General features: G+C 41.3%; 1 protein-coding gene across 8 annotated transcripts in view; it reads right to left on the bottom strand.

Annotated features, from left to right (window-relative positions):
* The window catches only part of TSNARE1 (t-SNARE domain containing 1), a 521888-nt gene that overhangs the window by 246254 nt on the left and 255171 nt on the right, over nucleotides 1–20463 (bottom strand). For 4 of the 8 annotated variants that reach the window (XM_074577946.1, XM_074577945.1, XM_074577947.1 and 1 more), the window contains one exon: nucleotides 387–551. In XM_074577946.1, coding sequence (XP_074434047.1) covers nucleotides 387–551 — 165 coding nt within the window. Of the gene's footprint in view, nucleotides 1–386; nucleotides 555–20463 lie in introns of all 8 variants that reach the window. The other 4 variants (XM_074577941.1, XM_074577942.1, XM_074577944.1 and 1 more) reach the window with 1 other exon arrangement.

Below are 20463 nucleotides of genomic sequence, written 5' to 3' on the forward strand. Positions count from 1 at the left end.
AAGTTGAATATTTTGTGCCTGTGACAAATTCCAGTTTCAAGTTCGCATGCAAAAAGAAAGTTGTTTTGCTGCAGAATCAAGCCCAATTAAACTACCTCACTATAAACTCGATTATGGAAGACCCACGGAAAAAAAAACAACCAAAAACATTAGCCCTTGAACATTAATTAATTCTTGTCATTTTCATTACAGGTGATATGGATTCCTAATCCTTCCTCCTGCCTCCATTTTTAGAAACATCTGATACACATAAGTCTATCTCACGTTTAGCGATGCTGTACAGTCGGCCATGTAAATCAGCATTTCCTTCATCATGTTGAACAATGCACAACACAAGGGATCTGTACTTCTAGCTTGCAAGTCCGTGACGGGAGAAGGTTACTGACCTCTATCTGCTGAATGGCCTCTTCCCGCTGACGGATGGCCTCCAGATCCTCTTCTGTGATTTCCGAGAGCAAGGCTTGATCCTGGCTCTGGTTCTGCCACATGCCATCTCCTCCGTTAAAGATCTTCTCATCATCAGGTAGGTCAGAGAAGGGGGTCCTAGGGCTCTGCTGAGATGGGAGAATGGAAAGAAAGCAAAGGAATTGTAAATATTGTTCAGTTTTACATAGCCTTCTTACGGGAAAACGGTAATATAATAGATTGCATAAACAGTGATGAAAAGGTGAAGAGGAGTACGTCACATGAGAGGAAATACATCAAGTCTTGAAGGAAGTGTTAGGACCTGAAGCCAGATCTCCTGAGCTACATTTGATCCCCAGCAACCAGCTTCAATTTTCCAACAGCTCTGGAGGAACAAAACATTTATGTGCATCTGAAAAGTGATACCTTTACTTTGTTGCTTTTCTTGCAAATTCTTTGGGAATTAGATACTTTCTTAGGCAGACATAAAGCCTATGCATTTGCCTTGAAGACTTCATGATTCACTTGCAACATTCAACGCAGCAAAGGTTGCTATCTTGTGTATTTATGAGATAATACAGCTGAAAAGGGGAAAAATCATTATCTGATTACATAGTCACCAGTTTGAGCCTCTTACAGTTTCATGGTGTTCAGTCAATAGAGTTGACTTGATTTTGCTGAGACATCAGATACCATTTCTAGGTAGACAGATGTTCACACCGCCTTTGGGAGCTGTGCGTCTCTTCAGATCCAGATTGAAAGAATCTGGTCATGATCCAGCTGCATCTACGCTGCAGGTAAGGGCAGAGGTTTAACAAGGTCTTCTCTTCCCAGCCTTTAGCTTCTGTGCCTATAGAGACGTTAGGTTCAGTCTAGGCTGGACTCAGGGAATGAACTAGCACAAGGTTGGTATGGAGAATCGGGACACTGAGCTCAAGTCCTAAACTTATAGACACTGATGAAGACTCCAATCCTACAACTGCATGGGTCTTTCACTTCATACAATGCACATGGTCCTTTAAACTGGCCTTGATCTGAGCTTTGACTCCTAATCAAAAGTTACAATAAAAAAGCAATCCAACTGCTTCCAGCCCTCTGAAGTTGAAAGAAGAATTGGCAGTCGCTACAGCAAGTTCTTGACCTGAATGTACCCAAAGTCCCTGACAGCAACAGGAGAAAACAAGCACAAAAATTCAGGAGGATGTTCAGTTCTCTGAATCCGGGCTTATCTGAAGCACAAACACCAGGGATTTTCAACAGGTTGTGCCTGAGAAATAAAGACCTTGCTGTAGCTAAGTTTTCAAAGATGTTAAGTGCTCTGAATTCCCACAGACTGAATAGGAAGCAAGACCATCAGGCAGCTTGCGGGAAGGGCACAGTAGGACTGGAGAGCGGGAAGAACTGGGAGGACTGGAGTGGAACTTGCAGACCTAACAATGCCAAATCACCTCAGCAAGACCAAGAAGCTTAACCGAGCATGCAGGAGGGAGGCAGTGGAATGAGAAAAAAAAAAAAAAAGTCACTTATAATGTGTTTTATTTCTTGCTTGTTTGCTTAGAGATGTGCCTTGGAGGAACTGTGAAGGAGGCATAGAGAAAACGGGTAATATTTAACTCTTACAGTCATGTTTAGACACTCTAGCTGGCTAGATTTTGAAGAATATCAGGCATCTGGAAACTCTTATTTAACTCATTAACTCTTCTTTAATTCTTTAAGTTTACAATTTTTGCATTTAGAAACTAAAGAATTTTTGCAGTTGCCTAAATCTACACATTGCCTTACGGAATTAATTTATTATTATCGCCATCATCTAGCAGCAAAGAAAATTATGCAATGTGATGAAGGAAGTGGGGCGATGGAAAAAGTAGAGGAATACAGAACAATAGGCAGAAAACAGCCAAATACCTTTCAAAAATATGAATAGAAGATTAAAAACTCTGACATTAATGTCTGTCTTTGTTTCACCTTCTGCTTCCCTGGGATCTGTTATCTACAGAGAAAGGGTGTGTTACAGGAAGGAAATAATCATTTAAAATTAGGTTAAAAATTCATTTACAGTTTAAAAGACACATTTTAATAGGATTAGGATACTCTGGGGGTGTTTTACTCACTAATTATTACGTGCCTTGGACACTAACTTATCTGGTAGAGTGTTTCACTGCCAAAAGCATGTATTAATGGACTCAAGGAAAAAAAAAACAAAAAAAAACCAACAAACCCTTGGGGTATTCTAATGCTTCATTTATAGTGACAGAGGTGTCCTCTCATCTTCACCTGTGGGCTAACTAGGACATGCAGAGGCGATTATACTGCACAGCGACAAGTAGGCTGGAAGAACCCAAGTGTCTGCCCTCTAAAGACGCAGGAAACCAGTGATTTAACGAAATTCTTGTACTATGGTCACAGCAAGGAGTCTGTGCTATGAACCTAAATGGACGCTTAAAGACATGCTTTCCTATGTGGACATGCATTTCAGCGGAAGAGAACAGATTGACACGTTATCAAAAGTTCCCTGTTCTGTTCTCATGTGGGAGCACAGGATTAACGGGAGAGCCAGCAATACGGCAATCAACTCTTCAAATTATATTAGTCCATGTAATAGCACAGTGGTATCACAAATATGCTTGATCTTGGCCTGTGTCAACTTTATTAGTCGTCCCCACTTGTCGGTCCTGGTATCTGTAAATAACACGCCTCACCCTCACGCAAATAATCCAGACAGTGCAATTCAAGTGATGCTGCTCAGTCATCTCTTACAAAAGCCGGCTATTCATGTGTTTAAATAGATAATGGTCTAGACACAGATGTTTTCCTCTAAACAAAGTAGTGGCTTAAGTTAATTTCAGAGCTGCTGAAGGCAATTATGTGAGTTTGTGTCCTTAACATCTTTTGAGAAAATCCAACCATGGCTGCTGAATGAGAGAGTAAATCAGGAAACAACAGGACGCAGGGGGGGCTGAGATTTCCTTTCAGACATAAAAACAGCTCCATCGTAAATTTAAATATAGTCACCATGACCTGCTGTCGGGGTATATATAATGGCTGGCTGCGCTAACAAACGAAAAGTGATTTTGTGTTTGTCGATGGTACAGTGCCCCTCATTTCTGTGATAAAGTGAACAAATACTGCGTTTGAAAGTGTGAAGAAATCTAATGACTTTTAATACTTCTGATTGAGAACTGCATACAGCTTGGGTGATCAGTGAGTTTTGTTCCCTTTTGTGTTGTGCTCATTGCCTTGTCTGACAAAAATATTTTACTTGTAGCAAGAAAAGATACGATGGAGGGCACTCACTGAGGCTCCAGAGATAAAGTTCCTTTTGACAATACACTGCAAGGGGTCATAACTCCCTGTACAGGCATTTCCACATTAAATTTGATTTAGTGCCAAATTTTATACCCTGTGAATCTCTGTGTAATTTTCTGTTGGATTTCTTTTCATAAATTGTTAATTGAATGTGTTTGAAGTTGTTCTTTTGTTGAAATTTGCCTGTGGCAGCTTTTTGTCAAGATGTATCTGTAAACCAAACTCTGTCTGAGAAAAAAATGATAGGAGAGAAAAAGTTGAGTATATCTGATATCCTCAGTAGTTCTTTTAAAACTAAATTCTTAGGACTGAGGGCCACACTATGCTGTTATTCATCATATCTGAAAAATTATGCCCAGGCACAGCATTTTTCCTGTTGGATAAAATCTTCTCAGTAGGATAAAATCATTGCTGCTTACAACTACATTTTTTTATCAGATTTATTCTACCAATGGGGAGATGCTGATAGAGAAAAAAAAATAAAAAAAGATTTTATCTGGATGGTGACAACTTCTGCCAGTGTCTGTACTTTACCAGCAGCAAAATCTTTGCATCAGAAGCTGCATGTCTGAGATACCCAAAAAGATGTCCCCCTCCTAGCCCCGTGCCTGTCTGACTCCTCATTTGGATATTAGAAGAGAGAGAAGAGGAATGTTAACACACGCAATTTCTTCTTCTTGTACACAGCAATACCACAAGTTTTACAACCCATGTCACATAAAATCACCAAGCAAGGGACTGAAATGACCTCTCTTCTAGTTCCCATACGGTCTTTATTCCACCCAAAAGCAGAAATTTAACAGGAACCCCACCTAATATAACATCAGCCAGCCTTCACAGTTCATCTTCAGAGAGTTAGGGAATCTCTCATAGCAGTAAGATGTGTTGCTGCTACCATCTCAGTCCTGTAGCTCCCTTTTAAATCTCTAACTTTAACGATGCCATTTCTGATTGCTCATTACAAGATTGTTCCCTGATCAGAAATTAAGGACACAAATTGTTGACTGGAGATGGGTGAGAAATGGCTCTTACTGCCAGTGGTACATTTAGTGATTTCAAAGGAAAATTTCTTTTCCACGCCCCATAAAAACCCAAAGATAAAGAGAAAAGATATACAACAGAGAGAAAGAGGGAGACACACACGTACATTCCCTCCAGCTCAGGTTAGCTACAAGTCAGATGATTAAGGTGCCCAATGCCAGGTGCAATAAGATTGGCCTCACAGTCCTCCAAAAAGAACTTTAAAAGTTGATTTAAATAATTAAGATTTACTGGAGCTGGATTTACAGACTGTGTCCACCAAATGAATGACACACTACAGGGACAGGAGGATGAAGGGCTGAGGAAGACATTCAGACACTTCTACCTTCAATTTCTTTGTGGAGGCAGTTGAAAAGGAGACTTAATTGAGCTCAGTGACTGAAATTAGACAACGTGAACCCATTTCTATGCCTTCTCTAACCACTCCAACTTCAGCCAGGAGTGGTGTCCTGAAGAGGAGGGTTTCATTTCTGACTGTGAAAACATGGGAAGAGGATGCTAATGGAGTATCTTAGGATGGATGTGACAGAGCTGTTGGTACCATCAAAGTGGGGAAGGTGGGTCTCCTAACTGCACTGAAAACCTAATTCTGGAGAATAAGAAGGAACACAAGTTCCTTCTTTTCTGGCTACTTCCCCACTGATATGCCCATTTCAAGAAGTTCGAGCTGTCCTCATCACCACTGGGCTGTAAGACACCTGAGGCTGCCTTTGACATGCGCCCCACAATTCACAAATTCATTATTACCTCCAAGTTTATATAAGCACAGGTAAAAGAAGTCTTGCTCATGTAAGCTAAATTTGTACTACGTACTGCAGGTTGTTCCAAGGAAACCTGCTGCAACCATGAAGATAGTGTATTTCAGAGGTCTCACATGACTTGGGTAGTAAACCAAGGAAGGTTGCTCTGTCTTCTCCAATCTCCAGAAGCCTTCTGCACCTCTAGCAGGGATATGGCCAGCTCAAGCAGTGATCAACACACCTCCCACACCTCCTGCAAACTATCACATCTCCTCGGGTATCATTTTGGCTCTGGCTTTCACACAAAATGCAAATGCAGAGATGTTTATCTCTTGCTTTATAGTATGTATAGGCATATAAACAGCCAGGATACACTTTATGAGGATATCCTATTCTCACTAGCATCCAGGCTCAGAGATTCACGTTTTATTGCATGTAGAATAATGAGGCCGGAGTGCCTGCATTAAAGATCAATAAAATACTTTACATGGAGGGCCACTGTGCAGAATACTGCTGTAGTTACGCTGCCTGCCTGTGTCTGACACATTTTTAATAGTACATTGGCACTGCAAGAAGTCCGGGACAAAAATGGCACAGAGCAGCCGGTTTGGCCTGCTGAACCTAGAGCGTACTGCTAGGTTAAGACAGATAAATCGGATTAGATGATCTTTCTCAAACCATCCTTCCACAACAACTAACTTTGCAGACTCAATGAGATTTAGAGCTGTATCGCGCCGAGCAAAAGCCCAAAGCAATTACAGGTAGAAAGGCCTCAGGCAGGCACAGAACAAGCAGCCTGGGACTTCTAAATCTTTTAAAGGAGTGAAATAGTGATATTACAACTTTGCATTATCTTTCGCACAGAAGATCGAAGCAGTGATTGGTAACCTGAGCTCTGTTATTTTACCAGAGGAGCTTCCCACAACAACGGGGGAAGAAATGCAATCACAAATTAACCATTGCTTTATCTTCCTTTTCGCTCAAACATGGGCACATTTAAAACTACTGTAACAAGGACAACTTTTATGTGGGATATTTTCAGTCCTCCCTGCATGCATCACTAACATGTGCAAATACAGAAATGCGTTCAACATTTTCTTCAAGTTATGTAAATTCGATTACTCTGCACCAATGTAGCATGAGAAAAAAACAGCATGGGGAAATTAGCATAAAGGGAAGGGTTGAAGTGCATTTTTATTTAAATTAAATAGAACCTCTCATGTGTTCCTGTCTTTACTCTTCATCAACTTGTTTACTTTTGAATAATGTGAACCTGAAACTGAGTAAGAAAATCACCATTTCTACCAGCTTCCTGCTACGGAATCTGCAAGAAATTACTAGTTATAGGGAAAATGTAATAGCAGAAACTATTTTGCCAGGTCGTTTTTCAGCATTTATAAATTTAATCATTCAAGTCTCTGCAGTCATGAAGAATAAGAAAATCCATTTAGTTTCCTGGAACTAGAAGAGACTTAGTAACAGAGTACCTAGTTCATACTTCCTACTGTTTTCTTCTTCTTTATTTTTCCTTCAAGACTTTATTACTTCGCCAAATTCATTCCGAGAAATCCTGACCTCATCACCTAGGGCTGCTCCAGTTCAGACTCGATCTTACTGTGCTCAGGGTGAGAGAATTAAATGACATGTCTGTGGTAGATGAAGAAAAAGAAAGTAAGCCAGGAGCCTGAGGTTTAGCTCTCTGATAACCAACGTGCTTTTAAGAAGCACAGCATATTTTCACCCCAAGGTGAAGACCAAATTTAAGAGGAATGTCCTTCCTGCCAGGCTTAGATGGTGTGGCTGACACTGATATTTTGCCCATGGAGAACATCAGCTTTTAGGGCAAACTTCAGTTGATTGGGAGGGCTACGTTTTGTCATGTATTTTCACCCTGCATAATTCTTACAGATGCCCCATAAGGGAAAGAAGGGGCAACGTTTCCTGTTCCTATTTCCAGACCTTCTCTTTTCTTTCTCTTGATTCGGCAACTTTAGCTACCATGCAAATAGATGGTCCCCTGGCAATATGAGTGCAGCGAAACAGCCCCAGCAATGAGAGGTATAAATAATTTCCCCTCTGTGTAATCTAACATCCTTTTCTTTTCAAACCCATTTCATTGAATGACTTAAGTCTGATCACGCATGTCTAAACCCATCCTTCTCAAAGGCAACTGCCTGTGCTATCACTAGCTTCAGGTGGCATCTCTACACATGCAGAGCAAGTGGATAAACGCTCCTTTAAGACTGTCACAAAGGAGAGTGTTTGATGGTATTTTTACATCGTGGCATCACTTTCCTAAAGTTGCTTCCTGCCCTTTCCTAGCTGTCTGAATTACATTCTCATAAATCTTCGTCTCCGTGCAACCCTGCTGCTGGCACCATGTTTTGGCTGGCACTGCTGGCTAAGAGCTGTACTGTACAGCATCTCTGGATCCTGATGCTAGGCAGAAACCTCCCCTGCTCGCAGCTCCCTCGCTGAACGTCTGAAGCACCCAGCATCTGTGTGAGTGGACCAGTCTTGAAAGAGCTCACAGACACATCGAGACTGTCTAGAAAGGCCCCGTGTTGTCTCTGCCGCACAGCTGGTGAGCAGGTTCCTGCTGTAAACGCAAACAAGAAGGAGAATGTGCCATTGGCTTACTCTTTAACACCTGTCTACTGAAAAAGAAAAAAAAAAAAAAAGTAGTGAGAAGTCTTTTTCCTGGGTTCACATGGAGGCAAGAGATGAATTCAGTTTGATTCCCTGCAGCAGAGACAACCCTGAGCATGGGCATAGTGCGACTGTGTAGCATGGAGCAGTGGAAAAGTAGGGAGACACTGGAAATAAAAAGTATGTATTTTTTTCTTTCAAGACATTAACTGGTTTTGTACTACATGGAAAGTATGAAAATGTGCAGATTTACTGAATCCTAGTAGCTGCTATTCAGAATGGAGAATTTGGATTTACATGGTAGTGGCAAACCCAAAGTATGTTTTTATGCCACACGCTTTGGAGGAGAGTCACTCCTATTAATTCTTGTCTCCTTCTCAAGTTTTTTGGAATGCTCAGCCACTTTTTTTCAGAAATATGGTTGACTTCCACAAAACCTCTTTGGCACCAGTCTTTTAATCTCTTTTCATTACTGGCCTTTGGCAGGGCTTCAGTGAACTGCTCAGTGTCCAAACATATGTTCCCAGCCTGGTACTGAAGAACACTCTCTTTTAGTGACAGCTCTACAAAACATCTACCCATTTCACAGCCCCTGCACTGTCTGTGTTCACACCACTTCAGCTCATGCCAAAACGCCTGACCCCAAATTTGGACAAAAATCAGAGGCAGCTTTTCACCAACCACCTGGAGGAGCATCGCTGAGCCTTGTGAGGGTAGGTGGGCAGTTGATGAGGACGGGGATGGAGAGACAAGACAAAGGTCCTGCCCCTTTGTGAGAGTGTGCCGTGGTTTGGGCTGGGCTGGCCACTAAAATGAAGGACAGTTGCTCTCTTTTACTTCTCTCCCCATCAGAGAAGGGAAAACATCTCCCTTCAGGGAGAGAAGGATGAGAGAGAAAAGAGACTTATGAGTTAAAAAAGAAACTAAACTACCTTAATGAAAATATTAATAAAATAATAAAAACAAAATAATGAAATATATACAATACATGCAAAACTGTATCAAGCTCCCAGGATGACGACCACATCACTGGGAGGCCCTGGGAAAGTTCCAGACTGGACTCAGCGACAGACGGGAACTGGATTCTGGATCTGGATTCAGGAATACACAGATTGGGATCAAAGGCAGATGAACAGACAGAGTCCTCCTTGGACACCACCCACTGGAGGAAGAGGGCTGACCCTTTGATCCCTCAGCTTTTATACTGAGCGTGATGCAGACGGGATGGAATACCCTGTTGGTCAGTTTTGTGTCACCTGTCCTGTCCATTCCGCCCTGCAGGTGGGACCCCTTTAATGCTTTTCCGCTTCTGACCCTCCAATGGGGCAAATAACAAAGTGAGCTGACCTTGGTTATAGCCGTAAGCATAAGCAAGAACAACCCTCTGCATTCCTTGGTATAAATTATAAACAATCAGGTCTCATCACTCTGGAAGTGGACACTTTCTTAAAAATATGTCATTAATTTCAGAGAGTTAAATTAGTTAGAAGAAGCTCAGCTCCAAAGTAAAATTCATAGAATCATAGAATCATTTAGGTTGGAAAAGACCCTTGGGATCATCGAGTCCAACCATCAACCCCACTCTACAAAGTTCTCCCCTACGCCATATCCCTTAACACCACGTCTAAACGAGTCTTAAACACATTCAGGGATGGTGACTGCACTACCTCCCTGGGCAGCCTATTCCAGTGTCTGACCACTCTTTCTGTGAAGATTTTTTTCCTAATGTCCAGCATAAACCTACCCTGTTGCAGCTTGAAGACCTTCCCTCTTGTTCTGTCACTAGTTATTTGTGAGAGGAGAGCAGCACCAACCTCTCTACAAAGTAGTTGTAGAGAGTGATGAGGTCTCCCCTCAGCCTCCTCTTCCTCAAACTAAACAGTCCCAGCTCCTTCAATCGCTCCTCATCAGATTTATTCTCCAGGCCCTTCACCAGCTTCGTTGCCCTCCTCTGCACTTGCTCCAGCACCTCGAAATCTCTCTCGTATTGAGGTGCCCAGAACTGGACACAAGACTCAAGGTGTGGCCTCACCAGTGCTGAGTACAGGGGGACAATCACCTCCCTCCTTCTGCTGGTCACACCGTTTCCAATACATGCCAGGATGCCATTGGCCCTCTTGGCCACCTGGGCACACTGCTGGCTCATCTTCAGCCACTTGTCAATTAGAACTCCCGGGTCCTTTTCCGCCAGGCAGCTCTCCAGCCACACTGCCCCAAGCCTGTAACGATGCATGGGGTTGTTGTGGCCCAAGTGCAGGACCTGGCACTTGGCCTTGTTGAAGCTCATACCGTTAATTACTGAACAGAAAATTGGTTCTGTTGTACCTCAGACCAGGACAGAGGGGGTTCCACCTTTGTGGGAGAAGATGAGAAAAAGGAGGATGAGTGCGGAGTGGCAGGATGGGACAATTCCTGTTCACCCCACCACAGCTTCTAGCACCACCCATGGAAAAGCCCCAGCTCGAATTAACACCAACATTGTACTGAGAAAAGAGCAAGATGCTGCAGCACTGAAATGACGAGCTCTGTACTGGGACAACAGCACTGCCTCTGCAGGCAAACATAACCTATTTTCACTTACAGACTTTTCTCAGCAGCCTTCTAGGACAAGAAGAAATCGCCTCACGTTGTACCAAGGGAAATTTACGACAGATATTAGGAAAAAAAATATTAACAGAAAGGGTTATCAAACATTGGAACAGGCTGTCCAGGGAAGTGGTTGAGTCACTGTCCCTGGAGGTATTTAAAAGATGGGTAGACGTGGTGCTGAGGGACATGGTTTAGTGGTGGACTTGGCAGTGCTAGGTTGATGGTTGGACTTAACGATCTTAAAGGTCCCTTCCAAACTAGACAATTCAATGATTCTATGATTGATTCTATGATTCTGTTGTCCCTCGGATTTCACCAAAAGCGATCAAGACATAAATGATCTGTCTTCTGTCGCAACAGATGCTTAGTCCTTTGGTTCAGTTCACAGCAAAGTTTTCTCAGCACTAACTCAGAATAAAACAGGAGGGTTATCACAGGCTGGTAAGATGAAAAGTCAAAGTGATTTACACAAAATGATCAAACAAAAGTCAGCGCCCGGCAGAGTCCATCTGAACAATTAATCTGTGACTCCCAAGTGGCATCTCCACTTGAGAAAGAAACCTCTCAATAGAGGGAAAATCAAGTCAGTGGAATCTAGGGCAGGATTTGTCCCATCTGAAATAATCAATCCAAGCAAGCGTGAAGTCAGCAGCACACACCACATGGCATGGCATCAGTAGGGAAATCAAACAGATCAACACCAGAATGTGGGAAGTTCAACAAGTGTTTTTGGAAGACCCTTCATATGTGCACAGCAGTGATGGGAGAAGGGGGAAAAAAAGTTCATGCTTCCTCAATGCCGTGTAAACCTCTTTTTTTTTTTTTTTTTTTTTTTAAATTTACCTGTGAATTTGCTACAATAAAGCCTATTGATCCAAGTCTGATTGCAGGCAGCTGCTTGTTAGGTATTACACTAATACTATACACAAACCCTTAATTGTTTTTCTTCGGGACATTTTTGGTTTTAATTAAAATACAAGCAAAGGTAATAAAAATGTTAAAAAGATACAAAAAGACAGACACCTGCAGAGAAACAAGAGACACAAACTGAATTGAAATGAAAATTCTGAAAATCTAATTTGGGACTATCTTTCAGTGCTGCTATACAATAGGCTGTCAGGGATCAGTGATGTGATCTGTGGTCAACCTCTGGTGAACCCATTCACATCGACCAGACAGCATGGAAAGGGCTCGCCCTAGCTTCTCTTTTCAACAGGTTGAGTGAAAACTTTCTGTCTTTAGGAACATCTAATTATACTGAGGTCTTTTGACCAAAACTAGCCAGAGCTGAACTTGTCATAAGCATCTCAAATAAAACAAGATTTAGGAAAGGAAAGACACCACAAAGAGGATGGAGGAAGTAATCTTTAAGAAAGACTAGATAATTACTTTGAGCTGCTCTCTGACAGAGGTAGTGTTGACGATTTTCCTGCCTTTTTTCTAGGGTCCCTTTTTAGATTATCTAACAAAGGATAAATCCTGGCAAGTGATCCTGGCGTGTCCTTTTTTGTGAAAGCCCCTTGTTCCACATCAGTTATACATGCAGGTGACCGTAAAAACAGGTGGATGGATATTTCTCCACTGGTTTCGCTAGAGATGGACTTGGAAGCAATCACAAACCCCAGCCTGTTAGCAGAGCTGTGAAGTCAATCCCAACACAGCTTGAGTGTGTTGTGTTTTCAGCCAGCTCAGCTGTATCTGGAAGAGCACATCTGTCTATGCTTACTATAGAGGTTCTGCTGTTCCTCTTGGGTCAAGAAAATAACTTGGTCGGGTAAGCACAGTCTTTATGGGCTTTTCCTTAAACTTAGAAAAAGAATAGGGCTTCAGCAAAACCAAGCAGTTTTGGTTTTTTGGTTTTGTTTTTTTTTTTTTTTTTTTTTTTTTCCAATGTTACTTACTGTTTCTGTGTGCTATAATCAAGAATTGCTTAGGGGGCAAATTCCCTGGTCTCTTTTAAGTGACATATCTGCTCAAGCTAACAAGGTGTGTGCTGAAAGCATAGAGCCTAACAAACAGAAATTCCTTTTATTGTCTCCCTATGCTTCCTACCAAACTTTTTTTTGTTGTTTTGCTTTTCCTCCAAACGTGGTATGTTCCAGCTCATGGGACACAATCATCCAATGGCAGTGCTGGGAGGAAAGGAAGATACTTGGAAATTAGCATTTGTTTCTAGTAGCTGTATTCTTAAGTGTATAATTATGTCACACAAGAACCTATTTAGACAGGGACTTTGGCAATCCAAAGGTCTGAGGCATTTGTTCCTAAAGAAATACATTCAGTGAAATAAAGATCACATTTTCAACTAAATTGGTGAAATGGTTGCCATCTAAGAGTGCCTACTCTAAAGTCCAGAAACTTCAATGGGGACTTTTCCCCATTGCTCCTACCTGTCCTAGACACATCCATGCAGAAAGGAATGAGTCTGGTTCTTTCTCCTGACCAGTGATAGTCCCTGTTTAACATAGTCTAATCTCCCAATCTGTAAATAACCTTAAAAAAAAAAAATAATAAAATTCAACTGAAGAGAGTAAAATGCTTGCCCTGGTTTTTCTGTTCTGTACAATCAAGGAGCAACATGGATCTGAAGACACTGGTTTACTGGAAATATTTAACAACCAAACAACTCAAGAGAAACGAAGAGTGACAACTTGAATTTCAAGTCAAATGAAGTCAGGATATTTACCGGTTTAAAGAAAAACACAAGAACAGCAGCAAGAAAATTACAGTTTTCCTCCAGAATAGCAATCTAGTTATTACAGATCTAGATAAGGTCTCATGAAAGAGAAACTAAAGATATCCGGTAAATTTAGTCACAGGTGCATACTTGTGGCCAAAATGCCTGCGAAGTGGAATAATGAAAATGGGAAGTGTAAACATTGCTGAAGGAAACAAAATCTTGTTTCTGAATTAGTTTGTCCAGGGAGAATTAAATAGGAAGAATTCGACAGTTTGCTAATTTGTCCTGTGTGAGTTCTTCATAGGGGAAAATGAAGTAAATTTAACCTTCCAAAGACTGACAAGAAATAGGAAGTGCCAGCAAAGGAAAGCAATGCAGACCAGCTTTATTATCCTCATGTGCTCCGTGCTGTCTCTGTGATATACACTTACAGAGATGCTAACCTTTCTTTAGCTCAAGCGTTCAGTCCTGTACCGCACGATTAGCATAAAGGTTTGATGAAGGCTTTCATGAGGATTGAAATGCTACCTAAAATGTTTGCAAAATAAAACATTCAGGGAAAGGATTAAGATAAAAAATGCTGAAAGGTTTTCAGCTCAACATGTCCGGAAAGTGACATGTAACAAAATTGTCCAAAATCTGTGCATTTTTCTGGTGAACATCAGGAAAATGTCTTAACTGTGTCAGAAGCAGGAGAGGACACAGATAAATATTCAGATAATTTCTACCACATGTTTTTATCAGACTGTAATTATTATTTATTTTACTTATGTTTTAACTGTGCTATTGACTTTCCAAACTGATGGGGCATTAACCATCCACACAACTGATCTTTATTCACTTTAGCACTTAACCTACATGTTTCTTTCCTAACATCAGGCCATTCTGACTTCTATCATTTAATTCGGTGAATAATTCACCTGATCGTCATTTATGTTTTCACCTTGAAAGTATTCATAGACTGTAATCATGTCTCTATTGATACTTTCTTCTAGACTACTTAATTTAGCTCCCTCATTTTCTCATCTGATGTTTATAGACTATACCTTGTTATTTTACTTGCCCTGTTTGTATTCTTTTTTATTCTCTCTGTACATACCAATACCCTTCCCAAGCCATTAACTCCAAGACTTCATTGCTTGTGCCGTAAAATTACATTTCTGTTGGAAACTTTCACCCAAACACAGGAGAAATTTTGTCACATGTTAAAGTCTACTCTGAAAACTGCTGTATGGGGCTTTGGTGGGTTGGTTAATTTGTTGCTTCTTGGTAATTTTCCTAACTATTTGACCTAGTCTCAAAGGGCTCAAATCTGGATACTTTCCCATTGCTACAGTAATAAAGGAGAAATTAACAGATTCTGAAAGGCTAGGACATACTCGCTTAATTAAAACCATTTTTCGCTCACCAAAATAGACCTCTAGCTCCAAAACCACACTGGAATAGGATCCACTCAGTAGAAAGACAACAGCTTTCTGCTGTTTCTTTGAAGACGACATTACACCTCAAGCTTCATAATGAATTATGAAATAACTACGTATTACTCAAAATGCTTTCTTTAGCTTACCTTTTTGCAAATCAGGACCTACGGTCTCAGCAATAAGCTGCTCCAGGTCCTACAGCCCACACAGTGATGCACAGTATTTTCTAATATATCATAGATATATGCTGCCAAAAGTCTCATCCAGCCTGGCCTTGAACACTTCCAGGGATGGGGCATCCACAACCTCCCTGGGCAACCTGTTCTAGTGCCTCACCACCCTCACAGTAAAGAATTTCTTCCTAATATCCAATCTAAATATACTCTCCTTGATTTTGAAACCGTTACCCCTAGTCCTACCATTACACTCCCTGATAAAGAGTCCCTCCCTATCCTTCTTGTAAGCCCCCTTTAGAATCATAGAATAGAATCTTCATGGTTGGAAAGGACCTTTGAGATCATCAAGTCCAACCACACAACCTACAATCTCTGCCACTAGAGCATGCAAGGCAGGTACTGGAAGGCTGCTATAAGGTCTCCCTGGAGCCTTCTCTTCTCCAGGCTGAACAACCCCAACTCTCTCAGCCTGTAACGTGTTGTTCCTCAGTTCTCTTTTCGTGTGTGGAGATGAGCTTTTTATCACATAACCTAAGACTTCACGCTTCACAAGAAGTTCCTAACTAACACACAGGGGTGGGCGCATAGGTGCAGGAACTCACCCAGTGGCACTGTCCCCTTTCTCTGTCCAAGGAGCCCAAGGAGCCCAGTGTCTCCCCCACAATGGATGGGGGAGAAACGCCCCACAGCGATCCATGGGAAGGGTGTTTTCAGGGAATATATTTTCTTATGCTGCTTCTCTGCTCAAAACAGTGAAGAGGGCTTCGACAGAGGGCAATACAACCCCAAAAAGTTATACCCTTCCTTCTTTTTTTTTTGCCTTTTCTCCATGGACTTTCTAAGGAGCTGCATAAACTGCTAATAGAGACAAGGAGCTATTTGCTGTTGAGTTCCCTAAAGTTAGATGGCAGTTTGTCCCATTGTTGTCCTAGTTGTCCCATTCAAGTGTCATGTGATATCAAGTGTCCCATTCAGTGTCGTGTAAAAAGAGGGATAAATTAGGCAGATGCTATGCAGGACTGGAGGTATAGGCATGTAGCTGGGATACCCTCTTAACACTAATTTGAGATGTTTGCTCAGTAGATATCTGTGTTCGAATTCATCAGCCAAATTGAACTGCCAGAAATCCACCTCACCAAGTTTCACATAGCCATGCTGGAAGTACTGACCTCCAAGCTCCTTATTAAGGCTCCTATTATATTCAGTGGAGACATGGTCAATAAAGTCAATGGAGATAAGAGCTCTGTTCTCCAGATTAAAAAGATTGACAGCTACTTAACATGAGATCGTGTTGTAGACTATAAAGTGAGCCTTGAATGTCAGGCTGAGAAGTAGAGACCTACACTTCACATGCCTGGATGTGGCCAAGGGAGACTATGGAAAAAAAGAACAAACAAAACAAAGCAAGATAAAAAACAGCACCAAAAACCCCATAGACAATATATAATATTTATTTCATTTTTCTCTAGAGAACAGTTCTTCCTACTTAGTTCAGATGGGTACACTAAGAAGTGCCTATTTCTCTCCACTGATTGTAAAAGAGTCTTCTTGTTTTCAGAGGTAGTAATCTACGCTGTGGAAATGTTAAAAGAGATTCTTTCGACGAGGATGGTTTGAGATCCTACTAGATTTATCGGGTACTGGATGAGGACAGTGAGGCAAGACAGATCTGGGATGGTGCTCTAGAACCTGCCTGGATTCCCACTTCATGGAGAAATCCTGTCTTCCCCCACATGGCACATTTAAGAGTAGAAAACATGTTTGGAATTATCTCGTCAGTGTAACCAAGAAGTGACAAAACAGTTTACTGATATAGGGTTTATTTATTCATGTTTCACACAGGACCTTCTATCTCACCACACAGAAGGCTGAACCATATGAAATGTTGATTTTCTTTTGACAAGTTTCCTCCAGCTGCTGACATCTGGAGGCAACCAGCATCTCCCTCACAGACCAGGTCCTTAATAGACTTAATAATACCATGAGGATACAAAGTGGTCTATATATTCACACTGTGTGAGATCACACTGCATCAAAACTTTGATAGATGCCTCTGCTATTTGCTCATCCTTAAGGAGCAATGACCCGAACATTAGCATGTCTAGTAAATTGTTCTAATGTGTGGTGAAAGGGGACTAATGGATACAGTAATTGATTGTTTGATGGATAGCTGGGGAGCCCTTTGATTATGAGTTTTTGCTACGGTCCAAGACATTTTCATTCTCCAGTTAACCCAGAGCTGATTGCTCGCATGAATTATCTCCTTCTCTGCCTGCAAATATAATTCTCTTAATAAATATTTCATTAGAAACAAACCAGTGGTGGGGATAGAGGAGAAAGCAGATGCTCAATGTTGTGTCTTTTGAAGATGTTATAGAGTCTACAGAACAGACACATAGATTATCCATGAAATGTGTCAGACGAGTTCTCCAGGATTTAGCGTTCATAACAATGCAAGAGGTAGGAATAAGTCTGAAGGTCAATTTAAATCCACCAAGGGAGGCTCAACATGGCCCAAGAAGGATGTTCTGCAGTGAGGAAGCTGCTGTGTTAAAATTGGCTTCCTCACAAATTCCACCTTTCTCTCTCCCAAGCTCCAGGCTGAGCCTTCATGTTACAACAAGGAGGGGCCCTGACCAAGAAAAAGAATAACACCAAGAAAACAGAGATATAATTCCTGGGATTTAGTTGCTGAGAGTTGAATTTTGATCCTAGTGAAGCTTATAGCAAAATTCTCATGGATATCTATGAGGACTATTTTGATCCTTTATCTTCCCATGATGACTGCTCAGAAGTCATTTACCACCTCTATTTTGCTTTATGAATATTTAAATATTTGTTCAGAACGCCTGTGCTGAAGCTCTTTTTTTCATTTCAGCTCGTTACTTTTTAGCATGACATAACTATTGTACCTTTGAGTAACGAAGGTTGCTACTCTTCTCTCCAAATAGGCTACCCTGTCCTCCTAAAGGACACTGTAGAAACCAGACAGAAGTAGAATAAATGAAAAGAAGATTCTGTTTTGCCATTCATACTCCTAATCCCAGATCAAGCCTGTTTCATGTTGCTTCAAATTTTCAAATATGAAGAGAGTGATATTTGCAGAGAACACTTTGGACCTCCACAGGCTCCATTGAGGAGAGGAACTTCATAAACTAAGCTTGAGTCAGTAGTTTGCTAAAAGATAGAAAGGAGTCACTGCACAAGCTTATCCCAATTCATTTCAGCCCCACACACTTAATATGCTGAAAAATGCTGCAGTTTTTAAATCCTCTTTTATTGAAAAATTGTTGATGAGCAAAATACATAGTGTTCCCTATTACTCTCCACCCTGTGTATGTCCCCTGGGCATTGAGACATTCTTATCTTGTTTTCCTAGCTGTTCCTTGAGTATATTTATATTGTTAGTCTCACAATAGGTATCATTACATCAATAAGCACAATTTAAACATTAATATGGTTATGGGCAGAAATGCGACTGATCACATCACATGCTATAAAAGGGGTACACATGTCAAGGAAATGGCTTCAATGCTCTTTGCTCTCACTTCTTTGCCAAAACTTCTACAGAGGGGAATGGCATGAACAAAAGATGGGGAAAAAGGAGAGAGAGTGACAGAGGAAGAGGGACAGCTAACCAAAAAAGAGAGCAGGGACTAGCAAGAGTGAATGAAGAACACAGAAGATGCTCGTAAAGGGGGAGAGTGGGACAAAAAGGAAAGAAAACATCTGCCCAAAGGCAGATCCAGGGATGCTTCCAAAATGCACAGATTGCCCCCTCAGGTAAGGCAGGATCTGAGATGGGACCATCTGCAGATCTTCCTCACAGGGAATGAAAACCTCAATAGTGATAACATATTTCAGAAGCAAGGATGGGAGAAGGAAGGCAGGAAATCTTTCCAAAACCAATGTAGCCATTAGGGAAGCCTACATATTACTGCTGTTACTCCTTCATTACCATATGCAAACCAGCTGTTGGAGACTAAAGTCCACAGTGGTTGAGGAGCAAATCCCATTTATAGACAGAAATTTCTCTTAGGGAAGTGTTTACCACTAATTTCTGAAGACAAACCAACATCCTGCCCACCTTCTGGAAAGGAAACCTTCTTGCCCCAGGGGACTTTCAGTAATAGAGATTTAAAAAAAAAAATGGTAAAAGAAAAACATTGGAAAAAAACTCTCTTTCCAGGTAAATACTAAACTCTCTACTGAACTGAGATTAGACTGAGTGAGGAAATTGTTGGCACAGTTAATGTTGGACATATATTTTCCACACCAAATTGTGGAACCTGACTGAGTGCTGCATATTTTATCATAATCGTTAGGCTGCACACTGATTTTCTCCAAGGGAAGCGCTCTACGAACCACTGACACTGCCTGCTGAGGGAGGTGACACTTTCCATCAGTAAAGGAGCATCGATCTGGCTCAGCGTTTTAAAGTCCCTGATGGGTTTACATCACCTTTGTGCTGGAGTCTTTCTATTTGCTTCCTTCGCCCATCCTTTTACCCCTGCTGCTGCTTAGCTCAAACACAGCTGTACTAATATGCCAAAGCCACATTTCTAATCCATTTTAGCATTTTCATCTATTTTCAGGTCTCATTTGGTAAATGGAAATGGCTGAGACTGGTCTGATCATAACTAAGAGACAAGCCCTTGAGGGGGGATGTTGACATGTGCTTTAATTTTGTAGAAAACCACTTGTGGCAGAGTTTTACAAAAGCCTCTGAGCATTGGGTACCACCCAAAGTCCCAGGAATTTTTCCAAGAGAAGTCATGTTACTTCTGTTATCCTGGATAAGTGTCATTATTGATAACTCCATCCTGCTAACTAAAACACGTCCATTGGATTGTGGTGACGATGGTGGTATTCTCCTCCAGTCTCACCCTGTCATGCAGTGGCCCAGGAACTCCTCAGAAAATGCTGCCTTTCTCAGAAAGAAATTTGAGCCCTTCCACCCCAACTTATTCTAAATGTGCCTGGTAGGTCTCATGAGTAATGTACCTACACAAAGAGATCTCAGAAAATCTACAGATTGTGCAGGAACATAAATTTTGACTGAACAAGTGATGAATAAAATGCAGAGCAACATCCTCAGATTTTGGGCAAAGAATATATAATCATTCAGTGGTGTTTGCGAAACATGTCAGGCTCTGTCAGGAAGAAGGGTTATAAATAAATGTGAGGTAGATACTTTAATAATGCTATTTCATATACATGCAATAATGAACTTTAATTATTTCTTTGGGTTTCTTTCTTCTTTTACCGTAGCAGATGAGTCAAGCCCAGATGTGTAATGAAACTGATACTGACATCACAGCATTTTCTTTAGAGGTGGCTGAAAGAGCTCTACAGATCAGCTGCCAAATCATTTCTTCTCCTGGGGGTTTTCCTTCATGCATCTCACCCAGATTCTAATTCCCCCACATACGGTGTGAGCGAATCATAGTGCAAGG

This window comes from Larus michahellis, chromosome 2 (genome assembly GCF_964199755.1).
Source record: "Larus michahellis chromosome 2, bLarMic1.1, whole genome shotgun sequence".
NCBI classification, from domain to species: Eukaryota; Metazoa; Chordata; class Aves; order Charadriiformes; family Laridae; genus Larus; species Larus michahellis.